At 36.8% G+C, this 27,246-nt stretch overlaps 1 protein-coding gene across 1 annotated transcript in view; it reads right to left on the minus strand.

Moving 5' to 3' along the window:
• Col19a1 (collagen type XIX alpha 1 chain) overlaps positions 1-27,246 on the minus strand; it is a 296,753-nt gene that overhangs the window by 17,035 nt on the left and 252,472 nt on the right. The window contains exons 37-47 of the mRNA XM_076860052.2: positions 27,126-27,176; positions 27,005-27,049; positions 26,571-26,597; positions 22,949-23,002; positions 18,203-18,247; positions 15,309-15,353; positions 15,148-15,210; positions 11,047-11,082; positions 10,869-10,913; positions 8,129-8,299; positions 6,572-6,638 (exon numbers count right to left, since the gene is read on the minus strand). Coding sequence (XP_076716167.2) covers positions 6,572-6,638; positions 8,129-8,299; positions 10,869-10,913; positions 11,047-11,082; positions 15,148-15,210; positions 15,309-15,353; positions 18,203-18,247; positions 22,949-23,002; positions 26,571-26,597; positions 27,005-27,049; positions 27,126-27,176 — 649 coding nt within the window. The remainder of the gene's footprint in view (positions 1-6,571; positions 6,639-8,128; positions 8,300-10,868; positions 10,914-11,046; positions 11,083-15,147; positions 15,211-15,308; positions 15,354-18,202; positions 18,248-22,948; positions 23,003-26,570; positions 26,598-27,004; positions 27,050-27,125; positions 27,177-27,246) is intronic.

Raw genomic sequence — 27,246 nt, forward strand, 5'->3', positions numbered from 1 at the left:
CTCCATATATTGAGATGATCATGTGATTTTTCTTTTAATCCTTATATTTATACTATACTGTGTTTGTTTTGCATATGTTGAACCATTCTTGTAGCCCTAGAGTGAAACCAACTTGATCATGGTGAATAATCTTTTTGATGTACTATTCAATTTGCTAGTGTTTTGTTGAAAATTTTTGCATTTATATTCATCATATTGGTCTTCACCTCTCTCTTGTTCTTTTGTCAGGTTTTGGTAACAGAATAAAGTTGGGCACATAGAATCTAGAAGTGTCCCCTCCCTTTCAATCCTACAGAACAATTTGAGAAGTATCAGAGTTACTTCTTAAGTTTCATAAAATCCAGCAGTGAAGCCATTCAGTCCTGGAATTTTCTTTGTTGGGAGACTTTTTATTATGAATTCAATCTCAGTAATTTTTAATGGTCTGTTCAGTTTTTAAAATATTCTTTGTTCCATTTTGTTAGGTCATGTATATCCAGAAATTTCTCCATTTCTTCTAAGTTTTCCCAACTTGTTAGCATATATTTTTCTCAAAATAATTCCTTATGATCCTTTGAATTTCTGTAGTGTAAATTGTAATGTATTCTTTTTCATCTCTAGTTTTATTTGGGTCTTCTTTATTTGGTTAGTTTAGATAAAAGCTTGTCAATTTTGCTTAACTTTCAAATAACCAGCTCTCCATTGATTTTTTTTAATGTGTGTTGTTCTTTTAAACTCTATTTCATTTATTTCTGCTTGATCTTTATTATTTCTTCTAATTTTATATACAGATTATTCTTGTTCCTCTAAGACCCTGAGATGCATCATTATGTTGTTTTATATTTTTGTATTTTTTTAAATGTAGACACTCATTATTATGAACTTCCATTTATACTGTTTTCATTGTTTCCTATAGGTTTTGGTATATTGTTTTCATTTTAATTTGTCTCAAGGAATTTTAAAATTTTCTTCTTTTTAAATGATACACTATTCAAAAGTGTTTTGTTCAGTATCCATCTATTTGAATAATTTTTAAAGTTTCTCTTGTTGTTGATTTCTAGTTTTATTCCATTGTGATCAGAAAAAATATAGGCTATAATTTCAGTTATTAGAATTGTTTTGTGTCTTTGTTCTACTGCAGAGAAAATTCTATGCACTGATGAAAAGAATGTGTATTCTGCAGGTATTGGGTGGAATGTTCTGTAAATATCTGTTAAGTCTACTTGATCTATAAAGTAGTTTAACTGTGTTTTTTTTAAACCTGGTCTAGATGACCTATTGATTGGTCAAAGTGGGGTACTGAAATCCCCAACTATTATTGTACTGGGGCCTATCTCTCCCTTTCGGTCTAACAGTGTTTGAATAATGGAGCACGAAATTTTATAAATCAATGTATATAAACTTATAATAGTAATATCTTGATGAATTGATCCCTTGATGATTAGTGACCCCATTTTGTCTTTTCTTACTGTTTTTGTTTAAAGCCTATTTGTCAGATATAAGTATGCTATTTTTTTTTTCCAAATTGCATTTGCTTGGAATAGCATTTTCAATCCTTTCACTTTCAGTCTCTATGTATCCTTACTAATGTGATTTTATTATAGACAGCATATTATTGGTTCTTGTCTTTTGATCCATTCAGTCAGTCCATATCTGTGTGTGTGTGTGTGTGTGTGTACCGGGGACTGAACTTGGGGGCACTCGATCACTGAGCCACATCCCCAGTTCTATTTTTTGTATTTTATTTAGAGACAGTGTTGTTTAGTGCCTCATTTTTTGCTGAGGCTGGCTTTGAACTTGCGATCCTCCTTCTCATCCTCCCAAGCCATTGGGATTACAGGCGTGCACCACCGTGCCCGGTTGTATCTTTCAACTGAAGAATTAAGACCATCTACATTCAGAGTTATTAATGAAACGTATGGACTTGTACTTGTCATTTTGTTTTCCTTCTGGTTGTTTTTAATATTCTTTCTGAGTCTTCCTCTTTCATCTTTGTGGTTTGATGGTATACTTTATTGATAATATTTCATTCTTTTCTATTATTGTATATCTATTCTGGCGAGATTTATATTTTTACATGCTATTATGATGGGAGTTATTTTTCTTTCACTACTGTGTTTAAGATTCCTTTGAGCATCTACAAAGGCTAGTCTTGTGGTCATAAATCCCTTAGTTTTTGTTTATCTTGGTAGGTCTATACTTATCCAATTCTGAACAAAAAAGCCTTGCTGGATGTAATTTTTGTTGGCAGTGGTTTTTCTCTCAGAATTTGAAATAATATTACATGTCCTCCTGGCCTATAGGCTGTTAGTCTAGTGGGTTTACATTTAAATGTGACTTGGCACTGTTGGAGATTTAAAAATTCTTTGTCTTGTACTTTTTTTTGGGGGGGGGCGGGGGCAGTACTAGAGATTGAACCTGGGATAGTTTACCACTGAGCTATAAACCCCATCCCTTTTTATTTTGAGACAGGGTCTCACCAAGTTGCTAGGCTGACCTCCAACTTGTGATCCTCTTGCCTCAGCCTCTTGGATTTATGGGATTCCAGGTGTGTGCCACTGTCCCTGGTTGTCCTGTACTTTTGATAGTTTGACTATGGTACATTCTGGGGAGGATCATTTCTGGTCATGTCTATTTGGGGTTATATGGGTCTTGTACCTGGATGTCTATGCCTGTCAAGATTAGGGAAGCTTTTTGCTATTATTTTATTGAATAGATTTTCTATGCCCTTAATCTTTTCTCCCTTTCGAATATGCTGATGATATAGAAGTTTGATCTTTTAATTATGTCCCATACTCCTTTCATTTTTTTCTTTATTTCAGTATGAATGTGATATTTCAAAAGACCTGTCTTCAACCTGATTCTTTTGTCCAGTTGATCTAGTCTATTGTTGAGGCTTCCAGCTGAATTTATCAAACTTATAGAGCTCTTTATTTTCAAGATTTATGATGGGTTCTTTCTTAATCTCTTTGCTGAATTTTTCACTGATGTCCTGCATTGTCTTTCTAATTGCATGTCTTCCTAATTTTTCATTCTTTGTATTCTCTTAGACCTCATTGAGCTTTAAAAAATTTCTTTTGAATTAATTGTCAGTCATGTTATCTACTTTGATATTTATGGAATCTATTACTAGAGAGTTATGATCTTTAGGATGTCATATGACCCATTCCCCCATATTTCTTGTGTTTCTATATTGAGAATTGCAGAGCTGATGAAATGGATATTTACCACTTTCATGAGATGACATTCTTTTTTTTTTTTTTAAATTGTAAATGGACACAACACTTCTATTCCATTTATTTATTTTTATGTGGTGCTGAGGATCTAACCCAGTGCCTCACATGTGCCAGGCAAACACTTCACCACCAAGCCACAACCCCAGCCCCAAGATGATCTTCTTAACAAGTGACTGTCTACGAAAGATATGGATATGTCTTGGGGTATCAGTTTGTTATGAAATATTATGTTTATTTCCAGCTGGATAATACAGTGTAATCTTCCTGCAGCTTCATTGTCTGTGTTTAGTGAGTTTGAGAATAGCACATACTGTATTGGAGTTGGAGAGAGCCACTATTTCTATGGGTTATGCAAGGGTGAGGATATTCTAGAAGTTGAGGCAGATGTAGTGTAGAAAGTATATGGGTGTACCCTGTGTGGTTACCCCTGCAATGGGAGTAGTGGCCTCTATTAGGTAATCAATTTTCTCAGGCACTGTTGATATTGGCCCTTTTATATGAAAGAGTCTCTGGTATTGGTTGCTCCTGTAGTGATGAGGAGCCTGAGTTTCTTGCCTTTGATTACACACTATTTTGGGCCCAGGTCCTTCATGGCTACAGGCAGGAATCACAGAACCCTTTATGTGGCACTCACACTGTCTTGTCAGCTGTGCATGATCAGACAATGTATGGGGATGACCAAAGCAGGGGACCTGTGTAGGTGTAGTCTCCTCTGAGTTTTTTGCAATTGTGAATACAGGGATCGAGCAGGATTGGGTCACTGCACAAAAATGCACTTAGCTGAAGTGCTTGCAAGAGCAGAATGTGGTTGGTACCAGGGACTTTTTTTTTTTTTTCTCTGAAACTTCTTGGGCTGCATAGCCCAAGGGTAGGAAATGGCTGGACATTTTCCCCCACCCCCTGATTTTTTTCAACTGTATTGCCCACCAGGTATTGAATGGGACTGGTCACGTAAGGGTAAATTCCTCTCAGTTGAGATGTTCAGAGGAGCCAAGGAGGGTGGAATATGGCTACTGCTGGGGAGTTACTCTCTGGACTTTCTTAGGCTGGTTGCCTCAGGGGCTGGGTTTGTGGCAGTGTTGCCTAAAACTGCCTCAGAACCTCCCTGTGGGTGAGGGAGTGGTAGAAACTCAGTTGCCCCCTACTTTGTACAGAAGTAGGGGCGGGAGAGTTTGTGGGAACTGTGCAGGCAGCCATCTTGTTCCTGGTAGGTGCTATCAGGAACCATGTATGACTAGCAACAGCCCAGGTCTCACAGGGCAGGTTCCTGGATCCCCTAGTCCTTGTGGGCAGCTCTGACTCTACTGTACAGCCCTTTCAGTGAGTCTCTGTCAGGTCACTCCAGCCAGCCAGATCTGGCTCATGAGGCAGCCACCTGCTGAGCAGTGTAGGAATGTCAATGGGGTCCCAAAGATGGGAACATACAGAAGCTTCTGTACCTTAAAGTAGTCTAAATTCAGATAGTCCCTCTCAGGATGGCTCCTGGCTACTGCACCCTGGGGATCTCCCTGGAGATGAAGTGAATTCTTTTCTAAAGTCAGATTACTCTGCTCATTTTAGGCCCTTTATCTATTTAAGCTATAAGTTTGCAAAGGGCCACGAAACTTTCAGGATTGTCAGTATTTGAGCCTAGAGTTTTCTGGGATTCTTTGACCCTTATCTTTGTGCACTTTCCCTTGCCCTAAGCTTTAAAGCTGGGGTGGTAGATGGTGGATATTTTATTTATCTTGCTACAATGCTGCCCTATCTCTTATTTTTTTCTGTCCTGTTACTGAAGTGGCTAAAAGTCACAGTGTGACCCCACTCTATCTCTAGTTCTCCTGTGAAACAAGATAATGTGCACCCAAACAATGAGCCTTCAGTCTCTAATGCTAATTATAATTAAAAATAATCAGGGCTCCTTGTAGAATAGCTGATTCCATGTTTGGAGCAGAAAAATTGAAGATGGACTTGGTATATATTATCTAACTCCTTACAAAATTCAACCTATTTTTGGCTTATAATGATTAGCAGTGGAAGTAGGAATCAAGAGATCCAGTGTGGATTTATTTGCAGAAGACAAATAATTTTCACTTTATTAATCTTGAGTGATATTGATTTTTAGCAAATCATTTCACAAAATCACGTGATATCCTTGTGAATAGACAAAGAAATGTAGAGTGGATTTTAGGACAACTATATGAAGTCAGACTATCAAACAATAGATAAATAGATGATTTGCATGTGGGCAGAAAGAATCCAATGGCATTTAGAAAAGCTAAATCCTTGACTCTTGACCTTTTAATTCAACATTTCTATTAACGACTAGAATGATAACTGTGTCCTATCTAAATTTTATAAACATGTCATGAGGGTTGGCCTACTTGCCCTGCAAGAGTGTTCTAAAAGATACCTTTAGTTTGGAACAAGGCTTGAACATGAATCATTTGAAATTTAATATGAGCAAGCATAAGATATTGAACAAGCATAAGTACTTAGTCTTTCAAAATAAACAGTCTACAATGAGAAACCACTAAATTTTTAAAAATTGAATAAGGAAGATCTAGGGTTATTAGTTAATCTAACTCAAAACGTTAATAGCATTTTTTTTCCCCTAAGCAACAATATTATACTATCTTGGGCTAAATTAGTGTCTAGAACAAGGGTCATAAAACTTTCTCTGCAAAGGGCCAAATATTAAATATTTAATTTTTTGTTTGGCTTTATGATCTGTCACAACTACTCAATTCTGCCCCTATAGTATGAAAAGAGCCAGAGAAAATAAAGAAATAAACATGGCCATGTTCTAATGACACCTTATTTATAGAGACAAATTTCAATTTTGTATCATTTTTACGTATCATGAGAGATTTTTTTGATTTTTAAAACTTTTAAAATGTGGGGGAAAAAATCATGTTTAGCTATGGGCCATACACAGATAGATGGCAGGTGGGAGTGACTGGTAGGCACAGTGTTCTGACCCTGATCTAGATCAAAAGGCTAATCTGCCTTGATCAAAACTTCCTGGCAATGAGGGCAACTTAAACCCTAGCATAACAAGTGGAGGAGTGAGACATGTTTTCTCCATAAAAGAGAAAAATGAAGAGCATGAGGGACATTGAATAACACCCCAAAGGCTGTCATATGTTTAGAAGATAATATACCTGTGTTGTCTTACCAACCAGCACAATGACAGGATATTTCAGGGAGGCAAATTTAACTGAGTACAAGGAAGAATTTTCCATCAGAGCTGCTCCACCATAAAGTAGGCTGCCCGTTAGAGTCATCTTTCTGCTATTTCTCAAGAATGTTACTTGGGATTCTTCACAGAGGTGGGAATCAGTGAAAATTTAGAAATGTTATAAAGTAAACCTAACCTTCAAAAATCCTTTGGACCTCTTGATTAATGTACTTCTTTATTTCTTCAAATGAAACTGCATCAGCCTAAAGAAGAAAAAAGATGAGTCTATTAAAATAGAACACAGAAAAAATGAATTAAGAATAGAAGTTTTGGGTTGGCATGCACACTTAACTTTTATAGAGATACATTTTTCAAGCAAAAATGCTTTTGGCAATTGTATTGGATAATAAATATCTTTTGATCAAATGCTGAGAATAAGTTGAAGTGCATAATTGCTTTAAAAGCTGTGAACTAGAATGGTGTCTAGTGATATTAACATATTTTCTACTAGTGGAGAGACATAGCTTCATACAATTAGGAAAGTTCCTGTTACTTCAATTTATAAAGTTAACCTAAACAGCATTATCTTGATGTTCAAATCTCAATCACAATTCAACTTCCAACCAATCCCTTGACACAGGCAAGAGTCCTTGTCTGATATTACAATATCCATAAAGAGAAGCTGGAAGAGAACTTAAGGTATGCTGGATTCATCTTTTTTTTTAATATTTATTTTTCTAGTTACATGTGGACATAATGTCTTTATTTTACTTCATGTGGTGCTGAGGATTGAACCCAGGGCCTCATGCATGCTAGGCGAGCACTCTACCTCTGGGCCACAATACCAGCCCTGGATTACTCTTTATAAAATACTTTATCCATGAAATAAAACATTAAATTTTGCCTACTTCATGACAATTCTATAATTTACATGTAATAAGCATTAAATGTATCAAGCAATTTTCTTAATGGAAAATGTCATTGAGATCTAATAAAATAGGTAAATCGTGTCAGTTAAATTTTTAACCCTTGACCAATGGTGTTTTGCATGCATTTGATAATGAATCTAACACTTATAAAGTTTTGCTATAAAACCTTGGTAATTTTAAAAGGGAGTTATTTTTCACAATGACTAGAATTTTAAAGTATTACTATTCTTTATATTTGGTTATTATCTTAAGGTATTCTGGGCAATAAATATATCCTGTACAATGTAATGTATATTAGATATTGTGACATAGGGAATCATCTCCATTGCTTTCTATGTATGTTTCAGATATGGACATGAACAAACATTATAATGGGATATGTAGTTAGATGAGTGACTTGGAAGATCCATGGGAAATCACCATGCAGTGAGACTTTCAGACTGGAGCATGGCTTCAACTCTTCTATTTAATTAGTGAGTCCTAATTTATAAAAGTTCCTTTATAAAAGTGGAATGGAGGGCTGGGTTTGTAGCTCAGTTGGTAGAGTGCTTACCTAGTATGTGTGATCACTGAGTTAGATTTTCAGCATCACAAATAAATAAATAAATGTCTATTGACAACTAAAAAACAATTTAAAAAAAAATGGAATGGAAAGACACTCCTCTCAGATGGAGTGAGGTGATGCACAGCAAGGCTTAGAGGATCTGGCACAGAAATTCAAAAACAACAGAAACCAGCTTAAGTGTATTTTACATATTTTAGAAAGCATTATCATTGCTCTCATTATAAAGCTGGGAGCTCCTGAAGGGCTCAGCACTACTTACCGGAGGGCCAGGGATTCCTGGGGATCCTGGAGGGCCTTGGTGGCCAGGGGATCCCATGGAGCCCTTGTTTCCTGGTGGCCCCATAGGACCTATAGCTCCTTTCATTCCTGTAAGGCCTGGTTTTCCCCGTTCACCTTGTGGACCTCTATCTCCTGGAATTCCCTGATCACCCTGTTGGAAGGAGGGGAAAGAAAAGAATGATCCTTTCTAGAACCTCATCAGCTGTGGCTAAGAACAAAGTTTTTGGATTCACAGTTGCATTTATTCACTGTTGGACCATGGATAAGTGACTTAAGCTTTGTCACTTAAGCTTCCTTTCTTATGGGGATATTAATAGGATCTACTAGGTAGGGCATTGTTGGAAAATACACGAATTAACCCAAGTAGAGTGCTGAGAACAATGTCTGGCACCTTGGAAGCACTAAAGATATAATCGTTATTGATGAAAACAGTTGTACTCAGTTGCCTGTCTAGAATGACGGAATTTCAGAAAGGTCAATATCAGTAGTCACTTCAGGCCTGGATCTCCTTCATAATAATAAAGGAATATTGCCAGTGGGATATCATCAGAGATCCTCCATGTAAAAAATCTTCAGGACACTCAAAACCTTTTCTACATTGTGAACTTTCATTTTTTTGCTCTTCCTGTGCTCTCATATTTGGCCTTTATTAGATTCTTTGAGTTTGTCTTCTGTGCTCGTGTCTTACCTGTTTGTGTGCGTGCATGCACATGTGTTCACTATGTCCTAAATATATACAACTCATGAAGGTGAGAGATGAGAAAGCCATTGTAAAGGTTCGAAGCAGGTGCCTGGAGGAGGGTTGTCACTGAGATGGTTTACTCAACGGCATAAATGAACTACAAGAGAATTTCTTGAAGAAGATGTCAGAAAAAATTAGGAATGAGATCATATTAGATGTTCCTGAAGTTTCTTAAATGTTGTCTTTTATGCTGCAATATATCCACTAGTATATGCAAAAGAGGGAGAGAGTGCACACACAGTGGGTGCTTCAGTTACAGATTTTCAAACATTTAGTTGCACAATTCTAGGAGGTGATGGCCACACCAAATGTGATGGACTGGTGCTTGTGCTTCCCTGAATTTCATCACATTAATCTTTCATTTGTAATTATTTTGCAGAAGGACAAAATGTGTTATCTTGGTTTTAAAGAGTAAAAATAAATGAACACTTATAGAGACCTTTTGTGATCACAGGATGTGAAGAGAGAATCCATATACAAAGAGAAAATGGATGGATCTAACATCAGTGCTACTGTATCTTAGTTACAAAAATGTATCTGTACAGATACATCAACCCAGCATATGCTGGGAGAAATTCCTGAGATAACTTAAAAAAAAAAAAAAAAACTGCAGAAGAAGGGGACTAGTTAAGTGAAATAAGGCATATCCAAAAAGTCAAACATAAAGCCATTAAAATGTAGATGTAGATTTATATTTACAGACAAGGACAGTCATTATATATTGGTAGATGAAAATAATTTACAAAACACATATTTTTCAGAAGACTATTTGTTTATATTGGTATACATAAATATGTGTACTATGTGTAAGTGTATTATGCATAAGGGTGAGAAATGGAAATATGTCAAGTACCAGTGTTTCTCTATGTAAGGAGACAAGGAAAACTTTCTTTTTAAATTGATATTTTGTTCATATTTCTTTTAATTAACATGATTTTTTAAAGAGAGAGAGAGAAAGAGAGAGAGAGAGAGAGAGAGAGAGAGAACTTTTTTAATATTTATTTTTTAGTTTTCGGCAGACACAACATCTTTGTTTGTATGTGGTGCTGAGGATCGAACCCAGGCCGCACGCATGCCAGGCGAGCACGCTACCGCTTGAGCCACATCCCCAGCCCCAAATTAACATGATTTTTAAAAATTAGTAAACTAGAAAATAGTACACAAACATGTGCCACACTTGTGCATAATAGCTACCCTACATAGAACGACGCAGGGTGATGCTCAAGTAACTGGCAGTAGTGGCACAATGCCAGTCCTACTAGAATACATCCAGGTTTAGTAAAGAAAAGAATGTCATGTTTCAATAACATTAGCAGCAACCCAAATGGTTTACATAAAAGCAAATCACATAAATGGCATTACTACAACTTCCTTACAAATGCACTTCCCCTTTCTATTTCTCTACTTCCTCACACCATCTTCCTTATTCTCCTGAGAACCCCTGACCGAGAGGGATACTAATCAGGGAAGTTTTGGTTCCCAGGAGGTATGTAGTGAGGTCTGAAGACACTAAGAGTGGCCACAATTAGAGGGATAGTGGTGCTATTGCATCTAGCAGGTAGAGTCCAGGGATGCTGCTGAGCATTCTTCAGTACACAGGACAGCCAGCAACATCACTTATCTGCCCCCAAATACTAACAGTGCTGAGGTTGAGAAAACCCTCTCTAGGTAAAAGGAATCATGGGCAATGGTTAGAGTAGGCATATGTGTGTAGGACAATAGGTGGGCAAAACTTTCCAAACAGAATAGCAAAGTAGAATTAGGTGTGTATAAAGGCCAAAGTGGCAGGTGTATCTGCCATGTGACCTGTTTCTGGGTCTTTTATCATGTTTTATACCTAATAGAGATCTTGAGTCATATACACCTAGACTTTTTCATATTGGGAGATTTGGAGGTATCTACGTGCATAATTGTGTACTTAACATGATGGTACAGTTATAATTAGTTTGAACAGCAATCTCAATAGTAATATACAAACCCGTTCTCCTTTGGGGCCTCGGTCTCCAGGTTTACCCATGATGCCCTGAAAAACAGATGTCAACATTAAAATCACTACTTGCCGAGATTCTTAATCAAACTGATTGACTAAAATGTTGGTAGATATTCTGGATGCACTTACATATTAGAATTTTAATTTTACCTGGCATTTCACATACCTGAGCACCTGGTAATCCATCTTTTCCATTTATTCCCTATCAAGACAAAAATGATCAATACTTCTAATTTTTCAATAACAGACATAAACACAACAAAAGGGTAAAGATTCAAGGACAGTTTCTTAATTATACTTGTTAGAGCTTGCTGTGTCAATGTAGTAAAATAGAAAAACAAATCAACAGACAGCCCTGAGTTCAAATTCTGACCCTGTCATTTACTAGTTCCATCAACCTCAGTGGCATCAGATGCTTCACTTGTAAAGTGAGGAATGGACTTACAACTAAGGATTCAGCAAGATAAAACATAGCTCCCCATAGTAGTAGCCAAAGGTTCTTTCCACACTTATTTTCCTGTTTAGGTGCATTCTGGGAGATAAGAAGGTGCCCCACGACACTAGGTGGCTGGGGCATAGAATTTTTGTTACCTTGTAACAAAATTCCAGCATAGAGAGTCTCTTAGTAACCATCTCAGTTACTAATGAGGGAATTTTACAACATGGCCAGAGTCTGATCCTACTATGAAATAAGTTGTCAGCCACAGAACATTGTTATTCTTCAGCTAGAAAATATGAAAGGAAAGCTAGAAATCTGTAACCATGGTTTTTGAGACTATTAAGTAGTGACTTTTTATTAGAAAACTGGAAGTTTGCTAAACTTTAAAAGGCAGTTTGGGAAGTGGTAATAAAGCCTAGGCCTGCTCGGAGATTTATAAGACTGGGAGAACTATTGGCCAGGAGGTAGATATGAGGAGGAAAAGTACTCGGGGTCAAATCAAATACCCAGGGCCCAACAGCAGATGTGTTTTGGAGATTTGATTTGAAGAGAGAGCGATCAAGGTGAGGAACATGATTTCTTGGCCAGGAGGTGATTGCATGGGAATGCTCCTCTGAAAAGCCTGAGAGACTTTTATTGTGCTGCGATGGATTCTGTGAGGATGGAACTGCAGACAGCTGCAGGTCTTCCCTGCTGTAAATTACGCTGATATCTGTCACAGTGGATAACCCAACTGCAGCCTCTCAGCCTCTCTGAAATATCCTGGGAATTATCCACAGTGCTTTAACTAAGAACAGATTACCTGAAGAGCATGCGTCAAAGAATTTATTACATTCAGGTACACAAGCAACAAAGATAAAGCTCATTAAGGAGAGGAAGCAAAAGAAACAATTGTCACTGAATAAAGGAAGATAGATCTACTGTAAAAATGTAACTCATGCTTTTGGTAATAATATAAGAAAAGAAATAAGTCAGTCCTTTTTTTTCCCCTCAAGTAATTTATCCAAGACTATCATGTACCCCTTTGTATATAAAGGGGTACAGGAGTCCTGCTTTGGAAAGTATTATTTGTTTTTTTTTTTTTTAAAACTCCTGGGTATTTGCCTCTCTCCTTGCCTCACTTGTTTGCCAGAACCCTATACCTGGGTATGACCAATTTTGTGCTGGCCCCACACCTGCCTCTGATCAGTGATTGGCTGAAGAAAACTGTGTCTCTTAGCTCACATGTCCTAAGTATGTGATGGCAGATTGCAAGCAGTCACTCTGTTGCCATGTTATCCTTCTATTTCCCAATTTGATTCCTTTTCCTTCTCTCCAAAAGTACTCTTTCATGTATTTTCCTGTTTCTTCAAACCTCTAGCATTAATACTCTACTCCTCCTACCTATCAGATGACCTCAATTCTTTCACTGGGACAATAAACATGAGAGAACTCCCTCACCTTCTCTTTACCAGCTTGTTCCATCAACCTTGTACCCCAACTTCTGTAGTGCTACCTCCACCCTTCACAGCTAAGGATGAATGACGATCTTCCTAGTTAAAATGAATTTTCACTTTTAAGCAGGGGGAGAGGACAGACAGCTTACTTAATGTGTCATGAAAAATTTCCCCTCTCAACTGACCCTTTCTTATCAAGATACTAACATGATATAATCTCTCCCATCAGTGACCTCCACATCTTTAAATCCAGTGGAAAATTCTCAGCTATCGTGTTACTTATTTGTATGTTATCACTCCTTAACTAAAACAGTTCACTTGACACCAATGAAACTCCATTTGTCTGTTTTTCTTCACATCTCATTGGCTGTACCTCTCAGTCTTCTTTGCTGGACCTTCTTAATATTCTAAGTGCTTTCTTCCCTACGTTTCCACAGTGACTCCATTTTAACCAGACCCAGGTTTAAATAACCAAATCTCGCCAATCCTGATCTCTTCATTAATTCTGGATGCATATATCCCCAGCATACTTGACATTTCCACTATCTTTTAGTGCTTCAATATGAATGTGTCCAAAACGGAGAACTCTTGGTTCTATTTCCAAACCCCTACTATCTCCAGTCTTCCCCATTTTGCCAAATGACACTACTTTCATATGGTTGCTCAGATTCCAAACCACAGCTTTGACTGGTGTATCCCTCACATGTCACTTTCAGCCTAACAGCAAGCCTTGTCAGCTGTCCCTTTACTGCACCTCCTAACTCGCCCTAACCATGACCAGCTGATTTCTACCACCCTTATTTCTCATGGATGTGCTTCTTACAAACAGAGTGAGTATTAAAGTGTAATCTGAATTTTGTTCCCTGCTACAAAAGTTCCAAAAGGTTTCCATCATTTCTCAGATGAAAGTCAAACTCCATTCCAATGCTTCGAATTCCTTGTGGGCTGGCCACTGCTTACCTCTCCCTCAGTGTATCTCCCATTCTTCTCTCTCGGGTCATCTTGACTTCATGCCATTTGCTATTTCTTGAGTTCACCCCACTCACTTCTATACTAGCCATTTCTTTTGCCTGAAACGATGTTTTCTCCAACTTTTTTCATGACTTAATCTCTTTAATGCTCAAAATGCAAGCTATCTCTGACCACCTGATTTAAATTATACTGTAGTGCTTCACTCTAGCTATTCTTCTACCTGCAAACGTAGGTGTGTATTTGTTGACTTTGTTCTTACACTAGAAGACAAACCCCTTGGGTTGTCAGCACCCAGAACTGTGCTCAGCATGAAGCAGGTGTTCAAGAATTATTTGTTGAATGAAAAATTATTTTTTGTATAATCCTCTGGGGACCCAATAGCAAGATTTTACAAGATAGGGGTTAGGAATGAGGACTGGGTAAGGGGTGGTGAAGAGCAGGGAATATAATCAATATTTACTGAGCACTTCCCACAGCCAGGCACTGGGAATCCTCCCATATGTCATGTCACTTAACTGATTCACGATAATGAATCATAGTTCAGACTCAAATGGGTCATAGTTCAGACTCAAATCTTCTCTCTAAATTGCATATACTTTCCATTTATCATATTGCCTTAGGGAATATGGTGTCAAGGAATACACCAATCCTGATGTTTCACAGAGGTATTGAACTAGCTTCATGAGCCTTGTGATGCTTGCTAATTCACTTTCAATCTTCCCCTTCTCCTGAATTCCCTTTCCCACACAGACTACAGCAAATAAATAAGCAAAAGGGGCAATGACCTTCCATAAAGAATAACTCTGAGAGTGGGCATGTCTGATTCATTTTCTATCTTCTCCCTCATGACCCTGTGCATCCTTAGCAAACAATAGGGACTAGACAAATATATGTTGAATAGGAATGCTTTTTTGCAGTGTTGCATCAATACTATATATCAGTAGTTAAGAGCTCTTGTAGGACATGAGGGAGTGATATATCAGCAGCAGTGATTTATGAAAGTGTGAGAATAAGGCTTATATTTTAAAGGAGGGAATTTGAGAAAATAGCTTCTACTTTAGTCTTCACATACAGATATTATATCTGTGAGTCTTTGGTTTCTTTGGAATTTAGTAAATGACAGGCCATTTTATTTATTTCTTCAGTCTGTGGATTTTAGACCAAAGAAATAATGAGAACTTTCCAGGCACTTAAAACAAACGTCTGACCTTTTTCATCACTGAGATGTAAAAATACCATATAGAGAGCTAGGAAACTCATTAAGAATCCCCACTTAGGCCCCTCCAAATCCATTTGTAGAACCTACCTTCTTTAAAACTGTTTATTCAAATCTCACAATTTTGGAGGAGATGGGTAAAGAGGTAATGCTTGGAACACTTCTCTAAATGGCAAATTTTAAATAGTAAAAGAAAACACTTACTGGCTTTCCAGAGGGTCCTTCTGGTCCAGGGAAACCTATATCTCCAATAGGTCCCCTCTCACCCTATAAATGTGTCCAGAGAAAAAATTAATTGCCAATAAATGCTTTAAAACAGCTTGCAAATACAAAAAAGTATAAATGTGATAAAAATGGCAACTCACTGGCTCCCCTGGAACTCCTGGAGGCCCTGGGGTACCTGGCTTCCCCTGATAAAGCAAGTCAGAGATGTGTTAGGAGACAAGATACTGAATGATGCCATGTGCTTCTCTCCCCACCATGACTTTCAAGTGCTACCAGGGCAGTAGGTCTTGAAGTTAAAATGGCGTTCCTAAAAGGACAAAGTCCAGGGCATTCTGCAGACTGTACTGTAGATTGGAATGCTGTTCTCCGTACATTTGTGTGGAGGGGTGGGAGGACAGAATGCTTTTGAAAATGTTAAGCCAATGTATCCTCATTATTGGAAATCCCCCTTATGCTTCCCTCCCTCCCCCAGCAGCTCATCTTTATAGAGAGGAAGAGCAAAGAAGGTCAAAGAAGTCTCCCAGGCTTTCAATTTCACAAGAAAGTTTTTCTGTTCATAGTAGGACAACTTAAAAAAAAAAAAAAAAGCACTGGCTTGGTTTGAAAATCCATGTTTCTGTTGAAATGGGGTGGGGAAAGATTGCTTCAATCTACTGTGGTATGGAGGATGGACACTATGGAGATCCTGGAGCAGGGAGACCATGGGGAGGACACTTCTCTCCTGAGAAGTGCCAAAGTGTCCATCCCAGGCCTATGGTATTGCTCTTGAAGGAACTACCTTCTACCCCTTGCACCTAACATGGTTGGGAAAACAGACAAGATGGGATGTAGGAGTGGGGCTGAGAGATGGGAAATTCCAGTAAGTTCTGGGGCATATGAAAAGGAAGAATCTTTTTCTTCTTGTCTAGAATTCTGGGAGAGACTCCTTACAGTACAGAAATGGCAGAGTGGTAAAGTTAGAAAGACACAATGTCTGAGGGCACATTTTTGGCTTCCACAGTAACTCCTAAAGTTCCTGTGGGCCCAAGTGAGATAGGTTAGAGCTGAGAAGACCAATGTCTTGGTGTAGGACATGGGGTTATAGGGTGCTAATGCCTCAAGATATGAGAAAAAAGAATTGGGGACATTGGTGAAAGACAGAAGCTGTTCCACAGGTCACCAGCAAAGAACTCGGAGAACCTGGGGAAAACATGGCCCAGCTGATCAGATGGCCCTACCCATGGTCAACACATAGACATCTCCTTCTGTTTACCCATGTGCCATCTTGGGAGAAGGTAAAGAGAGAAGCTGTGGAGAAGCCCTTAGACAACCCTGACAATACTGGCAGAGATAGACTGGGCTGTTCAAGAAAGAGCAGTATGGGTGGTTTGCATCTCAGCTGAGTGACCATATGTTCAAGTGTGCAGACCCCATCCCTGTTTCAGCTATAATAATCATCTTTGAATTTTTATAGCATTCAAATATAGATAATACAAAATTTACCATTTTAATCATTTTTAAGTATACAATTCACTGGCACTGAGTACATTAATAATTTAATAGTCACCACTGTTTAGAGCCTTTTAACTTTTCAGAGCCATAGCAAGTTCCAGTTAAAACAAAAGCACATCTTTAATTATACAGTTGCATATTTTCAGTGTAAAATTTTTACACCTTCATATTTTTCTAATCATTAATGATTTTAATTGAGATATGAAAGCTAATTTTAAACTAAGTGTGTCATATATTAGGTAGTCGAATATGTGGCAGGCCAGCCTCTCATTTAAAACATGCTATATACCTTTGGAATGCCTTTTTTTTTCTTCTTGGCTTTGGAGATGATCACAGGTATTTTAAAGACTTTCACTGGTGGTCAGTAATTTTTCTTTGAATATATACTTAATTGAAGGCCATAGCAAAAAGTAATTTGTAGTTATACCCATGTGAATACAATAGAAAATTAAGCTTAATTATATTACATGGAAGCAAAAACAGAATGTGAATATAAGGGGCAATTCCAGAAACAGTCTAGGAATGGTGGTAAGGAAGGGAGTGAGGAGAGAATGGTACTGTGAAGTTGACTTTCAAGAAGAATCTTCCTTTTTTTTTTTTTTTTTTTAATCAAGTGCTTACTAAAGACAATAATGTTACTTTTACAATTATACAAATATTTATGTGATCTAGACAAGTACAATAGGGGATGTCATTTTTCTATAAAGATATAGATAGGGCTTTATTTAGTGTTTTATCAGTTAAATGGATGAAGCACAGTGACTGGTGCTTTGGTAGATGGTGAGAATAGTACTTTCTTTCTTTCTTCCCATGTTCCTCTTTCAAACAGTTTTCATTGACTTTCTATTGCCACTACACTGGACCTGCCCTGCAGAGGCACCTAGCAAGAGGATAAATGGCCTCTTATTCATAAAGCGTGACCACAAAATTTTAATTAGAGCATCATGAATGAAGATCAGAATGATCCCGAGGGCTCACAGAAATGATTTCAACCTTTCCTGGAGCACTTCCTATTCATTTGAAAAGACCTTGATGAGATTAAAACATTTGACACTAGAGAGCAACAAAAATGATTGAGAGGACTGAAGGGCTAGTTTATGAGGAAACATTAGCAGCGATAAAGCTCTGCTAATAACACTGGGCTAAGGGATAATACAGGAAGATTGCAGCTTAATAGAAAGAATTTGAAGCACAGGCCTGGGCTGAGAACTCTGCCTTTGGAAGATTGAGAAACCTTGAAATATGACAAGAATAGAGAAACAAAATACAATTTTTATCTGTGCTCATATGTCAAATGTAGTCAGTTAACTGGGTTTCCCTCCACCCCCCCAATAAAAGTGACTTAGGAAAGAAAAATACAGGAAGAAAATGAATGGAGCATTCTTGGATTGGGAAAGGGTTCTATTATTTAAACCAGAGGTTCCAGGAACGTAATGCCATAGTTATGGTGTGCTTCCCAATCCTTCTTGAGCCCTGGCTATAAATTTATTGTGGAGAAAATAATATGAACCTACAAAAATAATATAAGATCATAATAACTCACCGATATTCCAGCTATTCCTGGAGGACCTGCTGGGCCTCTATCTCCCTGTAAGGATTAAAGTAAAAATGCTGTTTAAAATGATATCTATAAAATCATACAAATGCTCAAATAATTTGGATTTGGTAAGGCTTTTCTTTAGATCTCATAAATGCTATCAATATTAGCTGGCATGAAGTTAGAGGGTGAACAGGAAAACAACAAAGTGATGATCCAATTTCACATGTTATAGCACACCCCCATAAAACCAAAGAAAATAGGATTCAATAGGATTCCATATATACACTTAAAAGTTGTCAGTATATTGCATGTATTAAAAAAAACATTACTATTACTTGAAAGATCAGGCCCATCAAGTACCTTCTTAAAAGCTTTTCCTACACTTGTCTCATTGGATATAGGGTTAGAATAAAAAGATCTGGAAGTAAGGATTTGTAGTTTCATTTGATGGATCGAAAGATCCCTTTAATTGTCTGAAAAACAGTGACTCAACTCTTTTTCAAGAGGCAATGTGGTTTTCAGATATAGCTGACAATGCTAAAAATACTAATGGTTATATATGGGATAATAAAATGGCAATTTCACTGGGCCAAACCTATATTTTTAAAAACTATAACTTCACTTAGGGACATAAAAGAAGACCCAATTAAATAAAAAAATTTGCTTTGTTCCTGAAGGGTAAGACAATGTTATAAAGGTGTCATTGCTATCCAAACTAACATATAAACTTAATGCAATTTCTTACAACATTGTAGTTTGATCAAAAGATATTAGAGCTCACTTGAGATAATACATAAAATAAAAACTTAAATACTAGAAATACCAATATTTAAACTTAAAGCTATAATAATTGCAATGTGAGATACTGACATAAAATTAAGCAGTACATTGATGTAATACAATATAAATCTCAGAAATAGACCAGCATTTATAATAGGATGTTAATAAAGAAAGGGATATATGATTCAACAAATAAAGCTAATAATTGGGTGATTTCCTTTAAAAAGTTTGATTCCTGTCTTTATATAAAACTAAAACAATGTGAACTATAAGAGCTAAAAGATGTATTAGTGATTGGTTGAAATGAAAATGTCCTTTTGTGTATAAAAGCAAAACACAACCATTTGTTACATGATTGTTATTTGATTATATTTATAATATTATTAATTGAAAGGCAAAGATGAACTAGCATTAAAAATTCGAACCTATGTTTAGATGGAAGTAATGTCTTTAATATATACAGCATAGCCACAGTCAAAAAGAAGAAACTAAAAGAAAAATAAATGCATCACAATCTCACCCATAAAAATGGGAGTTCATAATCCGTTTGAATCAAATGTATGAAATATGATATGTCAAGAGCTTTGTAATGAACAACTAATAAAAAAAAGTGGATCTACTAGAAGTAGATAATAGAACAGTGATTTCCAGAGACTAAGGAGAGAAGGTGTGGTGGAGAAATGGGGAGAGGCTGTGTAATGAATACAAACACACAATCAGATACAAATAAGTTCTGGTGTTCCATTGTAAAATTCAGGATGGCTATGGTTAACAATGTATTGTATATTTCAAAATTGCTAGAAGACTAGATTTTGAATGTTCTTACCACAGAGAAATGATAAGTGTTTGAGATGATGGATTTGCTAATAACCCTAATTTGATCATTATATACTATATATGTATATGGAAACATTGTACACCTAAATATGTACAATTATTATGTAGCTAAAAATTTTAATAGGCAAAATTGTAAGTTTCAGTCTATTTCCTTTAAAATATGAAATTTTCACCTTTGAATACACTAGAACTTCCATTTGTTGAAATATTGTACATGTGATAAAGATTAATGTTAAGAGGACTTCTCTTCCAATGTTTCAATCTCTTATTTCCTTGAATCACTCTGTAGTAATCTTGCTTCATATTCTCATAGATACATTTGAAGACCTTGCCAATAAAAATGTCTGCACCCCTCGAGATCCTTACTTTCATTCATTCCAACTTTGGGCCACCATTTTCTATCATAACTCACTGCTCTGAGTACCCTAACCCCCAGACCTATAACCCATTAATGGTACAAATTTTTCATTGTCCTTCACTCCATGAATGGCCTTTGCCTACTTTAAATCCATGGTCATTTGCATAACCTCTCTCTTGTATATCATTAACTTTCTTATTCTATTCTTGCTGCTACTACTCATTTTTCAAAACCAGAACACTATCTAAATCCAACTTCTCTACCCCATGGCCAAAGAAGCACATAATCTCAATTACTTGGTCTCACTTCACTTCATAAACAGGAACCTCAGTAGGGCCCCTGGAGCTGCCCAGTCATCACACTTCTGTGGTCTCTAAATCACTTTCTCCTCCCTCCCCTTCTTTCCCCTTAGTGGGTTTTCCCTTTAAATCTCCAACCTCTTTTCCCTATTTTACTCTCATATTTGATCTTGCTTCTTCCATTTCTGAGAAAATTTAAGCAATTGGAAAAAAAATGGTTAGAGTCTATATATAAAAATATATCTTCCCACACATCAGCACCTGCCTTCCTGTATGCTGCTTTCTCACCTGTTACCATAGATATTAACTAACCTCTCCATTTATGTACTAGGTCCCCTTCCCTCTTAGCTATTTAAAGATGTTATTCCAGCAGTTCTCATCCCTTGGTCCTATATCATTGGCCCTGTTGTCCACCTTTCTACTGGATCATTCTTTTAGCATACAAGTATTTTAGTATTTTTATAGTCTTAAAAATTCATATAATAATCCTGACCCTACTTCTGGAATCTGCTGGCCCATTTGCTTTCCTTTGCAGCAAAGTTCCTTGAGCATTGTTTGTATTTTACAAACTGTCTCTCTATTTAATCATTCTCTTAAATCCATTAAAATCCAGCATTTGCTTCTACCATGAATTTTCTGGCCAAGGACATCTGTGACCTCTACATTGCTAGATCCAGCAGACAATTCTTGACCTTCCTACTTGATCTATCTGCAGTATTTGAGAAAGGTGACTCTTTCTCCTTGACTATTTTCTTTTTGCTTCCAGAACAAGTTTTCCTCCTGTCTCTCCATCACCTCTTTGTATCCATTCCTCATTCTTCTATTTTTTTTGGAACCTTTTAATGTTAGAGGACTTCAGGGTTTAGTTCTTGATCTCTTCTCTTTTTCAAAAAATATGTCATTCTCTTGGTGATATTATTCAGTCTCCTGGCATTAAGATTGTATTTTTGGAACAGTCAGCTTTATATCTCCACTTAAACTTTCTTTTCCACACTCCATACTGTATCATATTGTGCACTCAATACTCTGTTAACTGGCTAGCCAGTTTTGGCTGCCCACCAGCAGAAGTGGTGGTTGACAATTTATAGAAACGGAAGCCATGTGACAGACATATGTAGATTTAGCTATGTTGTGCTAGTCAGAAAAGTCAGCTTGTTTGGTATCGAGCTGGACAGGGGTAGGTTCTACTTTTAGAATGAGGACATTCAGGAGCTCTCTGTTTTACCTCTACTTTGTTGACTAGTAGGCATCTTCACATTTGACCTCATGTCCAAAATTAAACTCCCAGTTGTCCTCAACCACTTCAAGTGGGTTCTGCTTATAGCTTTCCCATTTCAGTGGATAATCATCCCATCATACCAGTTTACTCAGGCTATGACATATGGATTATTTCTTGATTCCTCTTTATTTGCTCCTACTCACAGTTAATCAATCAGAAAATCCTGTTGGCTCTTACTTCAAAATACATCTGGAATCCAGACATTTCTCACCACCTCCACTGATTCTGCTCTCACCTGAGCTGACATCAATTTCTACCTGGCATCCCTGTTTCCCCCACAGTCCCCAACTGCAGGTTCTGTCATTCTCAGAAACCACCAAAAGCTCTACATTTTACTCAGGGTGAAAGATAAAGTCCTGATAGAAGTGTCTTTATTAATGCTTCTCAAACTACCTAGGTGAAGGAGTGGTTTATTATTTTCTAATATATCGTAGTTCCCAGGATAAATCCATCGATCACATGTTTGCTAGATAATTTTAGACATTATTAGACAAGTTTTATAGGCTTACTCTAAATTTCTGTACTTAATTGGCAATAAACCCACAACCAAGAGTCTGCAGACTGGCACTGGTCCTCTAGTGGCCACACTTTGATTATCACTGCTCTACATGATGAATCAATCCACTCCTTACTTCTGCCCCTACCTCTCTGTCCTCATCTTCTACCACTCTCCTGGTCTCTTTGAATGTAGCAGGGAATGTCATGTCTCAGAGCCTTTAGACCTGCTGTTTCCTCTTTCTGGAACTTTCTTTTCTTTTTTGGTGCTGAGGATCTAACCTAGGACCTTGCACATGCTAGGCAAGTACTCTACCACTGAGCTACACACTCTTAGTCCTTGAACATTCTTCCTTTATACTTGAGGGACTTGGCTACCTCTCCTTTGCTCCCTCAAGTCTTTGATCAGATCTTGCCTCTGAGACACACTATTCAAAATCACAAACTCCAACCCCACTTTTCAAGCATTCTCGAGCTTCCTTAGGTTGGTCCACTTTTTCCTTTTCCATAGCACTTGACAATGGTGTTTATCCTTTAGTTTCTGTATCCAACACTTTACTAGAACATATATTCCATGAGAACAGGAGTTTTTGTTTCGTTCTCTTACATCTCCCCAAATCTAGAAGAGTTTCTGGTATAAGGTGATCATCAGTAAACATTTTTGAACGTCGAATGAACACATTTCTAACTTCTGTGCTTACCTTTACACCTGGAAATCCTTCTAGTCCTGGCAACCCCATTGCACCAGGCTCTCCCTGTTAAATACAAAAATAATGCAGGAGCAATGATCAGCAGGTTTTTAAGCACTGGTTTCAAAAACAAAAATCTTTTTTGCTTACCCTCTCTAATGATGCCTAACCCCCTCAACACTGATGTGTAATTTAGCAAGTAAATGGCTTGCTCTATGTAAAGCAATGTATTGTTGCATTTTGTGTCCAAAAATAGTTTGAGAATAAAAGCTATTCTCCAGAGAGGTTTGAGTTTATTTTGATTATTTTTCTGTCTAGAGGGATTTATTCTGATTAGATTCTTAGTCAGAATAACTCTAATTTCAATAAGAATTAGAATGAAAAGTTGGACTTCAATAACGTTTGCCAATTTGAGGTGCTGGGGCTGATGGATTGCCAGAGAATAAAGCTTTTTAAGAGTGGATGAAGATGAAGCTCTCAAAGCAGTTTGTCATTCTTAGTATTCTCTGAAGCTGGACATGTGAATGCTTAAGACGATGGCCCCAGGAGCAGCCTCTCCAATGATTTTAAAAGTCACTGCTCAAATCAATGTGTCATTGAAAGGGGATGGGTAAGCATTTTCCAGAAACACACAAAACCTTTTACTTGTTCTAGTGTACTGACCCAGGTTAACTGGAACCTGTAGGCCCTTGAAACATTTGGGAAAGCTGTGGTTAATTTTTAAAATGTTTGTTAGTGCGTTATAATTATGCATGGTGCATAATCGCACATAAATGGGATATAATTTGCTCCACTTCAGCCCTCATTGCTTCTACTTTCTATCCCTTCCTCCCCCACCCTTTCCACTCCCTCTATTCTACTGGTTTTCCTTCTATTTATTTATAGTGTTTTTTAAAATTAGTGCTTTAATAGATGTACATAAAGGTGAAATTCACAGTAATATTCATGTGTACAGAGCATAATTTAGTCAGATTCATTTCACCATTCCTCCCTTTTTCCATCCCTCCTTCCTCCCCTTCAATACTCTTCCTCTACTTCTCTGATCTCCCTTCTATTTTCATGGGATCCTCCCACTGCTTCCCCCCTTGACTTTGAGTCTGGCTTATTTCACTTAGTATAATGTTTCCCGGTTCCATCCATTTATCAACTATGGTTGATTTTGAAATACTGGGACTAAATATTGGGGCTTTTTAATTGAGGTAATTTGGGGGAGCTGTTTGATGACTTCTTGTTAATAAATTAATGTTAACTGCAATTATATTTTAGGACACTGGATGCTTTAAACATAATCACATGGAAAAGCAAGCTACCAAATTTTATTCTCTGTAAATGTATTTTTGTACACATAGTTCTAATCTTCAAAAGTATTACCAAGGCTATAACTTCCATTATTATGATATTATACTTAATCCAGAATACTAAATAAGTGAGCATAGCTTGGTACTTTTTGTGCTTCAGAAATCCTTTTAAATGCTCACTGATATGTAACCTGTCAATCAGAAAAACAGATTAAGAAGATGCTCAGATTCTATTCTGTATAGACCTCTGTAAAGAAAGCCTTGGGTTATTGACAAATAAAATACACTCTTTGATTCTCTTTGTTTACATTCTCTACAGTCCTTTGATCACTTTTTTTTTCTTTTATCAATTGAACACCAAAGGAATGAAATGGTTTGCCTCAGAAGACAAATTCAATTAAAGGTAATTTTCCTTCATAAGGGCTTACTGAGCCAATTAGACATAGTGGTGCAGATATATCATCATGGGACTTACAGGAGCCTGAAAGAGTACATTTTCACCTGCCCATCTCAAGAGGGCAATTTTCTATCTCTGACCTATAATTTTCCTGCTACTGGCTTATGTGAGGTATTATTTCTCCATCCAGGGCAAATGGTAGGAGATTGCAAGAGCAGCAAAGTGAGGCTGATACAGGCCCTGAAAGGGGAATCTGGTCCCCTCCCTCCCCCAGGATAAGCCTGAATATTTACACAGCATTTATTTAAGTTTGTGGTTCTATATTTGTTTTGTGCTTTATGCAATTCACATCTCTAAAAGCAGGAAATTAGTTTTTATTCATTACCTTTTGTTTCAACTAAGAAACTCAAAAACTAGTCTCTTCAAATTCTACTCAAATACATCTTCATTTCTGTGCCAGCCACATTGTAATGCAAGCAAATTATAACTTATCCTTTATTATAACATCTAAACTTTCTCACCTTATTCTGCAATTAATGCAAGAAACTTGAAAGAATGCTCCAGAAAAATCAGCAAGAAGTCTAAGTGCACCTATCTTTCTCAAAGGCACTGTACTGTGTGTGAGTATGATAGGTAAAGACTAGGAGGAAACTTTCATCAACATGATGAAAGATAATTCAAAAGGGAATGAATGAGGATCTGGGGTTGTGGCTCAGTGATGTAACGCTTGCCTCACATACATGAAGTGCTTGGTTCAATCCTCAGCACCACATAAAAATAAATAAATAAAATAAAGGAATTGTGTCCAACTACAACTAAAAAAAATTTTTTTTTAAAAAGAATGAATGAAATATTTGGTAAAAAAACAAAGTTACAAATGAAGGCAGCATGAATAGCCAAACAAAAGAAACCTCTACATTACAAATTTGGGGTACAGAATATACTAATTAGTTGAAATAATGCTCTCAGAGGAAATAAGTTGGTTTTCAATTTATATTGCCTAATAATGAAATATAAGCTTTTTAATGCATCTCCTTTGAAAATATATTTAGATCTACAAAAATTATTTTATTGCTTGTCCTTTGCTGGTTTAAAATTCACAGCTTTATCAAATTGTGCTAAAAATAGCAAGGCTTTAGATTTTTTTGACTTGAAAATGGCTTGGAAGTTTATTTCAGGTTTAGGTACATTAGAGTTTCAAGTTTATACCCAAAGGTTAAAAGGATATACAAATGCAACATGAAGGATGGAACATATGCTTGAAAAGGACATGACAAGAAAAAATGCCAAGGATTAAAGGGAATCTAATTGAATTTGGCAGGACTTTTACAGTGAGACTTCATGGTTGAGAAAGATGCTGAGAACAATTATCATCCATTGGGTGGCTGGAGGACAAGATCTCCTTCCTTGCTGAGTGTTAACCTCCTGATCTGTTCCACCTAATAAGTGGGTTTATGACAGCATACATTTTCTGCAGAATAATTGCCTAAGACAGTCAAAACAAACAGCCCCCCCACACACACACACACTATTTTTTTTTTTTTTTTTGGTTGGGGAGATGTCAGATGTATTAAGGAATTTCTCTTCAGTAAGTATTTCTATAACTTACTTAAAACTGAATCAATCATCAAAAGAGGGCTATTAGAAGAAAATGTTCCATTTATCAAGAGCATTATATGTGTCTAAATCACCGGATGATTTTTAAAACACACTAATGGAAAGAGATGAACCTCAAGGGCAGTGACAACATCTGGACTAATGCATCTTAAAAAAAAAAAAAAAAAAAAAAAAAGACACATGCTGGTGTTTCTTCTTGTTGCCTCTGACATGTTAATTGATGAATACGTTAGAAGACAGGCCATCTTTGCTTGATGCACTTCTGTCAAATGTTAACAAAAACCTCTTTTCTAAGTGACACAAAACATGGAAACATACATACCGCTGGGCCAGGATCGCCTTTTGGGCCCTACAAGAAAAACATAGAAAGTCATTTTTTAAATAATATTCTATAATTTTGTTTCAGTCATTAAATATTTTGGACCAATTTGTTTTTAATACATGTAAGGATATTTGTAAAAACTTTTACTTTTGCTACAGATTGGATTTGAAAGATTAAGCAACTCGATGGGACTCCTGTGAAAATTATTGCTTAGACATTTAGTTTTTAGATTTACAATGAAAAACAATACAATTATGCTACATGATAGATTTTGTTATTTTGGCCATGTAAATTTTTTCAATTTTATAGTAATTGTCTTCACTTATTTCTTCCCAGTGTAAAAACTGGTCATATTGTAACATGCATATTGGTCTGTTTCTCTCTAATATGGCAGTTCAGCTAAAATGTGCTAGATGATAAATGGCTATACTTACAGGGGGACCAGGTGGCCCTGGATAACTAGGAACATTCACGCCACCCTTTAGGAAAAAAATAAAGAATTTATAGCAACCTGTAACTAAAAAATGATTTAAAAATAATTCCTTAGGTAAATACCTGGATTTTATATAAACTGCTCATGCCATTTCCTTCATTGAATGGTACACCCTTTGGAAAGAAATGGAAAACAGGATTACTTTAATACTTAGCATTTGTACGTCTTATCATTTTACCAAAT

The sequence above is a fragment of the Callospermophilus lateralis genome, chromosome 6 (assembly GCF_048772815.1).
Source record: "Callospermophilus lateralis isolate mCalLat2 chromosome 6, mCalLat2.hap1, whole genome shotgun sequence".
NCBI classification, from domain to species: Eukaryota; Metazoa; Chordata; class Mammalia; order Rodentia; family Sciuridae; genus Callospermophilus; species Callospermophilus lateralis.